This window comes from Notolabrus celidotus, chromosome 2 (genome assembly GCF_009762535.1).
Source record: "Notolabrus celidotus isolate fNotCel1 chromosome 2, fNotCel1.pri, whole genome shotgun sequence".
Classification (NCBI taxonomy): Eukaryota; Metazoa; Chordata; class Actinopteri; order Labriformes; family Labridae; genus Notolabrus; species Notolabrus celidotus.
This window is the reverse complement of record NC_048273.1, coordinates 20,083,935-20,095,011: the sequence shown is the minus strand read 5'-3', so window position 1 is coordinate 20,095,011 and position 11,077 is coordinate 20,083,935. Positions and strand designations below refer to the sequence as shown.

The window sequence follows — 11,077 nt, the reverse complement described above, 5'->3', positions numbered from 1 at the left end:
CTCACAACATTCATACAATTGATTAATATTCTAAATAACATGAACAAGAGAAAAGACAAAATTATCTCAGAAAGCTCCTACAGAAAGTATTCGTGAATATGGAAATCCACAGAAACATAATAAATCAAATTTCACCTCATTGATGTAAAGAGCTTGTTGTTCCTTTCTCTTTCATGGAAAAATACAATGTCCTTAAATTAAATAAAGCAATGTTTTCTGTAGAAAAATATGTTTTCAAAGAGAAAGCTCATCTCATTGAGATTTAACCATAACTATTTTCTTACATTGTTTTTTCTTTTTTTTTACACAAGAAATAATACACACATATGACAGATATCCATAATACAGTTATATAGTCAGACATTTGTTAGAGAACAGGGATTTTTATTTTGTATTATTCTGCAGTTTCTTAATATATGCAGTAAACATCTGTTGTCCTACCATGACATGGCATATCTGAGGATAACAAGGTCAGGTGACCTTAACTTTTCATTCACTGATACATGTCCCTCTCCAGTGCAAACCTAGTTTGTTTCAACCTCAGGGTGAAATAACCTACCAATCTAACCATCCATATTGATGAAACATGCCAAGTTCATACCACTCCTTCAACACCTCTCATTTGACTCTGTCAGCAGAATTTTCCTTTAAAAGGCTGCTCATCACTGCAGACAGTCACAGCCCCATCGACCATGAGAGTTGTGCTACTTGCCCTGGCTTTGGCCCTAGTGGGTGAGTACGATACCTGATTTTGGTGAAGATGTGACTTTTGAAAAAGGCAACTTTGTCAGAGCAGGAAGACTAGAAAAGAGAAGGCCTTTACTTATCCTTATTGTTTTCTAATAGAAATAATAGTGAGTACAACAGTATACTTACTGTTCGAACTAACCAGTTGATGTTTCCAGTGTTTCCTGATTTTAAAAGACAGATCATGATGAGAAAAACTTCCTGTAATACAGTATTGAATATGTCTTATTTCATGCTATTGCCTCACTTTATTGCTACAAGTAATAATACAAACTGATGTTGAATACACTTAATTCTGTACAGAAATAGATCAAATACACAGTGCCTTGTGTACCTCAGGGTTTACAAAGGAGCAAGATCTTTATGTTTTCTATTTTATTTAGTTCATTTAAACTTAAAACATGTATCACTTTTAAATCGGTTAAGAAATGTAGCTTTTTTAAATGTAAGGGATTTTACAAAAGAAGCCTAAGGCATTGAATTTCGCTAACGACACAGTAAAAGTTAAATCTCTAAATTTGATTTAATAGTGTATTATTTTCAGCTGGATTATTAATGCCTCTTTTATTTTCATTTCAGCTGGACAACCACAAAACCTTGGTGAGCTCAGTTGTTTTTCACAAACATAAAAGAAAGTATTTTTCCCTAATGATTATATTTGAACGAAAAAAATGCAGTTGAACTTTTTAAGAGCTAAATTTATGTTAAGGTTAATTTCTCTGTGTAAATAAATTGTATTTAATGAAATATAGTTTATATGTTATCATGCATGTCTCAAACAATGTTGAGGATATGACAAATGGCTTCTGACTGAGTGAACTTGTTCCTCCAGCCCCTGAGTTTGCTCCCAGCAAGACTTATGTCTACAAGTATGAGGCGCTGCTCCTCGGTGGTCTTCCAGAGGAAGGTTTGGCAAAGGCCGGGCTCAAAGTCAGCAGCAAAGTTCTCATCAGTTCCACAGCTGAAAACATTTACATGCTGAAAGTAAGATCAAACTTATGAAGGTATTATTTTTGGTTCCCTCAACATATAAACTGCTTAATAATTAATTGTATCTTATACACTCTAGCTTGCAGAACCTGAGCTCTTTGAGTACAGTGGTGTCTGGCCTAAGGATCCTATGATCCCAGCAACCAAGCTCACTACTGCCCTCGCTGCTCAGCTCATGACGCCCATCAAGTTTGAGTATTCCAACGGTGTTGTCGGAAAAATGTTTGCCCCTGAGGGAATCTCAACCTTGGTGCTGAACTTGTACAGAGGTATCCTGAATGTCCTGCAGCTGAACATCAAGAAGACACAGAATGTCTATGAACTGCAGGAGGTTTGTCAAAGACCCTGGACTGATGATTACAAATATATTGCCAGAAGTTGAATCTACTAAGTAAATGTATGCTTTTCTTGTTAGGCCGGTGCTCAGGGTGTGTGCAAGACTCTCTATGCCATCACTGAAGATGAAAAGGCTGATCGCATCCTTCTGACAAAAACCAGAGATCTGAACCACTGTCAGGAGAAGGTTGTAAAGAACATGGGGTTGGCCTACACTGAGAAATGTGTCAAGTGCCAGCAGGTACGTTTAAACCCATTTTTTGTGTCATGCTTACTACATCAATGAAAGTAGAAAATGTTTGTCATTTCACAACTATTTGACTTTTTTCCACAGGACTCAAAGAACCTGAGAGGAGCCACAGCATACAACTACGTCTTGAAGCCAGTTGCTAACGGCATCCTGATCTTGGAAGCAGCAGTCAATGAACTTATCCAGTTTTCACCTTTCTCTGAGATGAACGGAGCTGCTCAGATGCAGACCAAGTAAGGACAAAGTATGGATAATTGAAATGTGTCAGAGTTTGGATTTAACAGAGCTATTGATTAACCTTTTGAAAATAACTTTCAAGGCAATCCCTGGTCTTCATTGAGATTCAGAGGGCCCCAATTGTACCAATCCAGGCTGAGTATCTTCACCGTGGATCTTTGAAGTACGAGTTTTCCACTGAGCTTCTTCAGACACCCATTCAGCTCATCAAGATTGACAATGCAAAGGCCCAGGTAGTGTTTCAGACTGCTTTACAACAAAGAGAGAAAATAAGTGGATCTCTACAGTATTACATTATCTTCTCTTCAACCCTGTGTTTTAGATTGTGGAGGTTCTGAATCACCTGGTTACCCATAATGTGGAGAAAGTCCATGAGGATGCCCCTCTGAAGTTCTTGGAACTCATTCAGCTCCTTCGTGCAGCCCACTATGAAGACTTGGAAATGCTCTGGAGCCAATACAGAACCAAGCCAGCATACAGGTGACTTAGAGCGTTTAGAAATTAGAAAAAAAGTTAAGTTCAAATGAGACATGACATATAGACTGACGTGGTCCATTTTCATCTTTCAGACAGTGGATCTTGGATGCAGTCCCTGCTATCGGTACTCCTGCTGCCCTGAGATTCATCAAGGAGAAATTTGAGTCTAATGACCTGACTGCTGTTGAAGTAGCCCAGGCTTTGGTTGCATCTATTCACATGACAACAGCAAACACTGAGGCCATCCTGCTGATTCAGGTGATTTAATCACTAAGCAAGTCAATTCATCTGTACTAAGAGTGGAGCTATGACACATTTCCAAATGTTTCTCTCCTTTAGACTCTGGCAGTCAGCCACAAAATCGTGGAAAACCCAATTCTGCGTGAGATCGTCTTCCTTGGTTATGGAACCATGATTTCAAAATACTGCAACGACATGCCTGTCTGCCCTGTTGAATTTATCAGGGTGATGTGACCTTTAACTTTGTTCATTATGCTCTACTGCACATTTCTTGTGAGAGACAAGGAGATCCTAATGTCTCATTTCCTCCAACAGCCCATCCAGGACCTCCTCACAGAAGCTGTTGCTAGAGATGAGACCAATGATATCATCCTGTTCGTGAAGGTTTTGGGTAATGCTGGCCATCCTACTAGCCTTAAACCAATCACAAAGATCCTGCCTATCCACGGCACACCAGCTACATCTCTGCCCATGAGGGTCCACGCTGATGCTATCATGGCCCTGAGGAACATTGCAAAGAAGGAGCCCAGAATGGTGAGTTCCCAACACCAATGATAACTCCAGGCTTTAATGTTTTTTAAACATCTCCATATCTTTATAGTTGGTTTGCTTTCTCTTGTGAAATAGATCCAAGAATTGGCTCTTCAGCTCTACATGGACAAGGCTCTCCACCCAGAACTTCGTATGCTTGCATGCATTGTGCTTTTTGAGACAAGGCCTGCAATGGGTCTGGTGACCACTCTTGCCAACATTGTGAAGTCAGAGCAGAATCTCCAGGTGGCAAGCTTCACTTACTCTCACATGAAGTCCCTGACCAGGAGCACTGCTGCTATCCATGCCTCAGTGTAAGAGCACTCTTTGATTCCCAATAGTTATAGAGTCTATCTGCATAAATGATACCTACTCACTCAGCTATTGATATGTTCATTACAGTGCTGCTGCTTGCAACGTTGCCATCAAAATCTTGAGCCCAAGACTGGACAGGACAAGTATGCGCTTTAGCAAAGCCATCCACATGGACATCTACAACAGTAAGGGCAATTTCACACTTAAATCAAGCAGCCTGAAGTTTATTTTCTCTGTAAAATCAACTAACTAAATCTCTTGCAATTTTAGGTCCCTTGATGCTTGGTGCTGCTGCCAGCGCTTTCTACATCAATGATGCTGCAACCATTCTGCCCAGATCTGTTGTGGCCAAGTCCACTGCTTACCTTGCTGGAGCTGCTGCTGATGTTCTGGAGGTAAAATGAAAAGAAAACCAAAGCCTCTAAGGTATCTAATCAGTAAATTATGTGTTTAACATTTTGATTTCTACATAGGTTGGAGTAAGGACTGAGGGACTCCAGGAGGCTCTTCTGAAGAACCCTGAACTTATTGAAAATGCTGACAGAATCACCAAGATGAAGCGTGTCATCAAGGCTGTAAGTGATGAAACTCCACAAAGCTGTAAATGCAGGGATTGGATTGTGCACACTGCACATGATACATTTCAGCAGGGAACCAATAATTTAGATTGTCCTCTTTCCTTTTTTCCACAGCTTTCCCAGTTGAGGTCTCTTCCTATCAGCACACCCTTGGCCTCTGTCTACGTCAAATTCTTTGGACAAGAAATTGCCTTTGCCAGCATCGACAAAACCTTGATTGACCAGGCCATTGCGGTAAAATTTAAATGAAAACTTTGCAATCTCATACCAGTTTCATAATATTAAGTTTTAAAACTTTTTTTTATAAGACATAACAGTTATGAATTCATCCCTACAGATCGCGACTGGTCCCTCTGTTCAGACCTTGGGTTTGAATGCTGTCAAATCTCTGCTGTCCGGTGTTTCCTTCCACTATGCTAAGCCAATTCTGGCCACTGAGGTGAGGCATATCATGCCTACTGCTGCTGGTCTTCCAATGGAGCTGAGTTTGTACACCGCTGCTGTAGCTGCTGCATCTGTTCAAGGTAGGAAGGAACCAGGAAACATCCATGTGTAGCTCAGTAATTGAAGAAATCTTTTGTGAAGCTTGATGTGGGATTAACACATGTTGGATATTGAACAAAATTGTTTTATCATATAAATCATTGATGGCTTTCAAGTAAAATAATAATAATTAAGCACTGATTGGACATATCACAAGATCATCACTTTATAATAGAACCAAGTGTAATGCTAAGTTACAAATGTTGTGCATATTTTATTGTTTTTTAGTCAGAGCAGCCACAACACCAGCTCTGCCAGAAACCTTCCACCTTGCTCACCTTCTGAAGACAGACATTCAGCTTGAGACTGAGATCCAACCAAGGTAGGTATACATCTCAAACCAAAATGAAAAAAAACCCACCATGTATTGAAATCTAATATGCTCATGTTCTCTCCTTTTAGCATTGCTGTGAACACTTTCGCTGTGATGGGAGTAAACACTGCCATTGTCCAGGCTGCCCTGCTTTCAAGAGCTAAACTCAACTCTGTTGTTCCCGCCAAAATTGCTGCAAGACTTGACATCAGTGAGGGCCACTTCAAGATTGAAGCTCTGCCTGTTTCTGTGCCTGAGAACTTCACAGCTGTGCAGTAAGTATGACCTTTCTCTCTCAATTTGACCCAACAAAATATCAAATGGAAATTTCTAAACTGGGATTTTTATTGAGAGCATACCCGACAATGTTCTTCTTTTGACAGTGTTGAGACTTTGGCCGTGACAAGAAATATTGAGGATCTTGCTGCTGCCAAATTCACTCCCATCATCCCTGCCAGAGTCCTGGAGCCCATCTCAAGGGAGATTCTTACATCTAAGCTTACCTCATCTGCTGCTTCTAGTTTTGTAAGTTTAAAACATTGTCTCATAATACAGCTACAACTAGGCCTACATTCAACTAATTACTAATAAGTCTTTTTTTATAGGCAACATCCTCAGAGATTGTTCACCCTGATCTGGAAGCTGAGAGAAAGATTGCAAGTCCCAAAGCACCTCAGCTCAACAAGAAGTACTGTGCCAAAATCTATGCCATTGGACTGGAAGGCTGTATTAAGGTTGAAAGTTACAATGCCGCTTTCTTCAAGAACATTGCTCTCTACAAACTGGCAGGAAAGCACTCTATTGCTGCTTCTGTAAAACCAAGTAAGTATTGAGAACTCACAAATCACGTATTTTGTGGAAGCTGTGTGCACAAACCAAATTTTAATTTCATTATTTAATACCTTTAGTTGAAGGTGAAGCTATTGAGAGAGTGGAAATTGAGATTAAAGTCGGACCAAGGGCTGCAGAAATTCTCATCAAACCTATCAACCTGGAAGAAGAAATTGTGGATGGAACCCCGGTCTTGATGAAGCTCAAGAAAATCCTGACTCCTGGTCTGAAGAACGGTAGCCTGTCTTCCTCTAGCTCCAGCAGCTCTCGATCAAGTGTCAGCTCCAAGTCCTCCTCAAGCTCCTCCTCTCGTTCCACCAGCGTCAGCAGCAGCAGCAGCAGCAGCAGTCGCAGCAGCAGCAGCAGTCGCAGCAGCAAACTCAGCTCCAGATCTTTGAGCAAGTCCTCCAGGTCCAGCTCTGCATCAAGCCTTGCCTCTCTCTTCAGCGCTAGCTCAAGCTCCTCTCGTTCCAGCGCTCGTATCTCAAAGGTGAACACCTTGAAATTGTTTTTATGACTTTGCTTTTAAAAACATTAATGTGTAAACAAATCACAATAAGCAAGTAATGTGACAAAATCTTTTCTCTAAGCAGAGGGTGAATTATCGCCACAAGTTCCAGAAGATTCAGGTTGGTTGGGATGTTATTCAAGAAATTACAATCCAGTGTTCATTTTGAACATTTACTCATGTGGCAGCTCTTTGTGGTGGTCTCTCACTCTCATGCATTTTTGTTGTAGTCTCTCAACTCTCAAGTTACATCCAAGAGCAGAAGCAGCGCTTCAAGCTTTGAGGCCATCTACCAAAAGGTGAATTTTGGTCACCTTGAATTAATTTAAGATTTATCAGATAGTGTCACTGATAGGTTTGTTGTTGTACATGAATGATTTGACTCCTTGTTCTAATGATTCCTATAGAAAAAGTTCCTTGGCGACGAAGTGGCTCCTGTCTTTGCCCTCATTGTCCGTGCAGTCAAAGTTGACCAGAAGGTGTTGGGATATGAATTGGCTGCCTACCTGGATAAACCAGCAAGCAGACTTCAGATTATTCTGGCTAATTTGGCTACTGATAGCAACTGGAAACTCTGTGCCGATGGAGTTGTGCTCAGCATGCACAAAGTCACAGTAAGATTATCTTAATTTTAGACTTTTGGGCATAATATTCAAACCCTATGGTGGCTCACAGGTCACATTTATGGTCTCTTAATAGGCTAAAGTTGCCTGGGGAGCACAATGCAAGGAGTATGACACCATGATCACAGCTGAGACTGGCCTTCTTGGTCCAAGCCCCGCAGCCCGTGTCAGAGTTGCATGGAACGAACTTCCATCTGCCCTTAAACGCTACGCAAAGAAGTATGAAATCTCATATTCCCATGCATTTAGCCTGCTCAATATGTACTACAGATTGCGTTAAATGTCTGATATTTCTTCTTCTGAAGGGTGTACGACTACATTCCTGATTACATGCCTGCTGGTGTTATCAAAGAAAAGGATGAAAACAGTGCCAATCAGCTCTCCCTCACAGTGGTTGCAACATCAGAAAAGACCCTTGATTTAATCTGGAAAACACCAACAGTAAGAATAGTTTGGTTGTTCTTCCAATAAACAAAATTACATTGGATGTTTTATATATTTTTTCTAACACTTGATAATTATTGCCAACAGCGTACTGTCTACAAGCTGGCTCTGCATCTTCCCCTCGCTCTGCCACTTGAGGAAATCAAAGGTCTCACCCCCTTCGATGAGGTTGCCGATAAGGTCAACTACTTGCTTTCCAAAACTGCTGCAGGTAATGCATGACCTCACTATTTTATAAGAAAAGCACTGGCAGTTACCTTTTTTTGTGCCAAAGACTGAATTGATCTTTTTTTTTCCTTCACAGCCGAATGTTCCTTTACTAGAGACACACTGACCACATTCAGCAACAGGAGATACAAGAATGAGATGCCATTGTCTTGCTACCAAGTTCTGGCTCAGGATTGCACCGATGAGCTGAAGTTCATGGTTCTGCTCAAGAAGGACCACATTGAACAGAACCATATCAATGTGAAGATTGCTGACATGTGAGTGTGCACCAATAACAATGATGCAGCTGTGTTTGTTTTCATACAGTTTACAAATCTAAAAAATCTGTTTTATTGTCACAGCGATATTGACCTGTACCCAAAGAACACTGATGTCATTGTGAAGGTCAACGGCATGGAGATCCCGATCAACAACCTGCCATACCAGCATCCCACAGGTTTCCAAACAATCATCTATCACTAAAGTCTTGTGTTGTAGAAGAAACATATAATTTAATATTGTATATTACACATCAGCATATGGCATGTTGATACATTTCTAGTTAGTGCTGCACTTAAAGGCTTTAAGTAGTTCTAATTTTTTTTTCTTCGAACAGCTAAAATCCAGATCAGGCCAAAGGGTGAGGGCATCTCTGTGTACGCTCCTAGCCAAGGTCTGCATGAGGTCTACTTTGACAAGAACTCATGGAAGGTAAGTGTAGCAATAACTACGGAAAACTTTTTATTACGTTTAAATGACGTCTCTTCAGGATTTTTCTTCTTTGATAAATCAGTTTCAGACTTGAAACTGTGAGAAATTCTGAGCTGTTTGGGTTGCTTTTCAGGTCAAAGTTGTGGACTGGATGAAGGGACAAACCTGTGGACTCTGTGGAAAGGCCAATGGGGAAGTCAGACAAGAGTACAGCACACCTAGCGGACGTCTGACCAAGAGCGCTGTCAGCTTTGCTCATTCTTGGGTTCTGCCAGCCCAGAGCTGCAGGGACACTTCTGGTTAGACACAACATTTCTATTGTTGTATGTTTATAAGATGAAAATGAGGCAATGAATCTATCAGAAACTAACTTATCACTCCTTTCGTCATACAGAGTGCCGTATGAAGCTTGAATCTGTGCAGCTGGAGAAGCAAGTCAACATCCATGGTCAGGAATCCAAATGCTACTCTGTTGAGCCTGTTCTGCGCTGCCTGTCTGGATGCTTCCCAGTGAAGACCACCACTGTCACTGTTGGCTACCACTGTCTGCCTATCGGTGAGTGTGCAACAAACAGCAGCTGGTTTGAGACCTAATATAAACATTTTGAGAAAAAACAGTTTCCTAATCATCCTGCTCTCTTTCCACTTGCAGATTCTGCCCAGAGTCTGAGCAACATGTACGATAACAGTGTGGACCTGAGAGAAACTGCTGAAGCTCACTTAGCCTGCAGCTGTACTGCTCAGTGTGCATAATAGCAATTTATTCTGTCAGTCACTTACATCATGTGTATGTTTTGAATGTAATTTTAAATAAAGTGCATCTCAAAATTAACTTTTCTTCAAGTCTCCTTTCCTCTTCTCTGAAAGTATGACATGCCTCACGGAACTTTTAGCCCATTAACATGCTATATAATGTTGCTTAGTACTTTTGATGGCAGCAGAAACCTAGATACAGCGAAGTATTTGTGATAAAAGAATGTCAAATGACATTTTAATAGTGTTGAGCTATGATTGTGAACAGGCATGGTTGTTTTTCGTCAAATGTAACGACAAAGGATTTATACTATTAAAAAAAAACTGTTTATAAAAGGCTTTAAAATCACAACTCTTGAGCAAACTGGAAGTCAGCACTCCCAAAATGCTTTTGGCAAAAACAAAACTGTCATCAGGTTGAGTGTATTTTCAATGACAATTAATCCATCAATATTTCAACAATAATGTATTAAAGTGATGGTAAATAGTTAAGGAATCACATCTGTCTGAGCTGAATCTTTCACTAGTAGTCCACTTGACGCTACTGTAACGGTGTCTTTACAGGACTCCCTAAAAAGTCCATCAGACAACTGCAGCTCATACAGAATTCTGCTGCTCGAGTCCTAACAAGGACCAAAAAAGTAGATCACATCACTCCAGTTCTTAGATCTCTACACTGGCTTCCTGTCTGTCAGAGAATAGACTTTAAAATCCTGCTGATGGTTTATAAAGCACTGAATGGTTTAGGCCCAAAATACATTGCTGATCTGCTACTACTTTATGAACCACCTCGACCTCTGAGGTCATCAGGTACTGGTCTGCTTTCAGTCCCTCGAGTCAGAACGAAACATGGTGAAGCAGCATTTAGTCATGATGCACCACATATCTGGAACAAACTCCCTGAAAGCTGTAGGTCTGCTCCAATTCTCACCTCTTTTAAATCAAAGACTAAGACCGTTTTATTTGCCACTGCCTTCCTATCTTAGCTTATTTTAACTCACTTCAAATTTTAATTAAATTTTTAATATATTTCTTATTGTCCTTTTCTGTTTTATTATATTTGTCAATTTAAATGTGCTCTTTTATGCTTGTCTGAATGTTTTCAATGCTTTTAATGTTTTAATGTAAAGCACATTGAGTTGCCCTCGTGTAGGATATGCACTATACAAATAAAGCTGCCTTGCCTAGCTTTGCCTTGACAGAGATACTAATTGATAAAAGCAATATCTCTCAGACAGTTCAGTTCTAAATATGCAAGAACAAGGCTGTCCTGACACAAAATGAAAAGACAAAGTTATCAAATTCTGGACTTTCTTCTGTGTGAGACTGTCTTGCTGAGCTACTCCTTCATCGAACAGTTTAACACACTTGAGTGGATAGCAGTCCACTAATGAATGGAAAAAAACAGTTTGGTTGATCAATACATTGAAATGATTACTGATA

General features: G+C 40.3%; 1 protein-coding gene across 1 annotated transcript; it reads left to right on the top strand.

The window, feature by feature from the left end:
* Window positions 1-692: 692 nt before the first annotated feature.
* Window positions 693-9,713, top strand: LOC117805738 (vitellogenin-1-like). The gene is made up of 34 exons (XM_034674268.1): window positions 693-732; window positions 1,327-1,347; window positions 1,580-1,731; window positions 1,817-2,068; window positions 2,153-2,314; window positions 2,408-2,556; window positions 2,643-2,793; window positions 2,883-3,040; window positions 3,130-3,295; window positions 3,377-3,502; window positions 3,593-3,811; window positions 3,905-4,122; window positions 4,211-4,308; window positions 4,394-4,518; window positions 4,597-4,698; window positions 4,816-4,935; window positions 5,039-5,225; window positions 5,473-5,566; window positions 5,647-5,832; window positions 5,941-6,082; window positions 6,163-6,379; window positions 6,466-6,878; window positions 6,982-7,017; window positions 7,127-7,195; window positions 7,304-7,510; window positions 7,596-7,738; window positions 7,825-7,960; window positions 8,051-8,174; window positions 8,268-8,448; window positions 8,533-8,627; window positions 8,787-8,881; window positions 9,015-9,180; window positions 9,276-9,437; window positions 9,534-9,713. Exons 1-34 carry the CDS (start codon window positions 693-695, stop codon window positions 9,632-9,634), a joined length of 5,013 nt encoding a protein of 1,670 aa, XP_034530159.1. The 3' UTR covers window positions 9,635-9,713.
* The last annotated feature ends 1,364 nt before the right edge of the window (window positions 9,714-11,077 follow it).

Excerpts from the sequence above, each read along its gene's own strand:
- LOC117805738 (XM_034674268.1), top strand. The coding sequence starts at position 693 with ATGAGAGTTGTGCTACTTGCCCTGGCTTTGGCCCTAGTGG. Across the intron at positions 2,557-2,642 it reads GCTGCTCAGATGCAGACCAA|GCAATCCCTGGTCTTCATTG; the intron begins GTAAGGACAAAG and ends ATAACTTTCAAG. Across the intron at positions 4,123-4,210 it reads GCTGCTATCCATGCCTCAGT|TGCTGCTGCTTGCAACGTTG; the intron begins GTAAGAGCACTC and ends TGTTCATTACAG.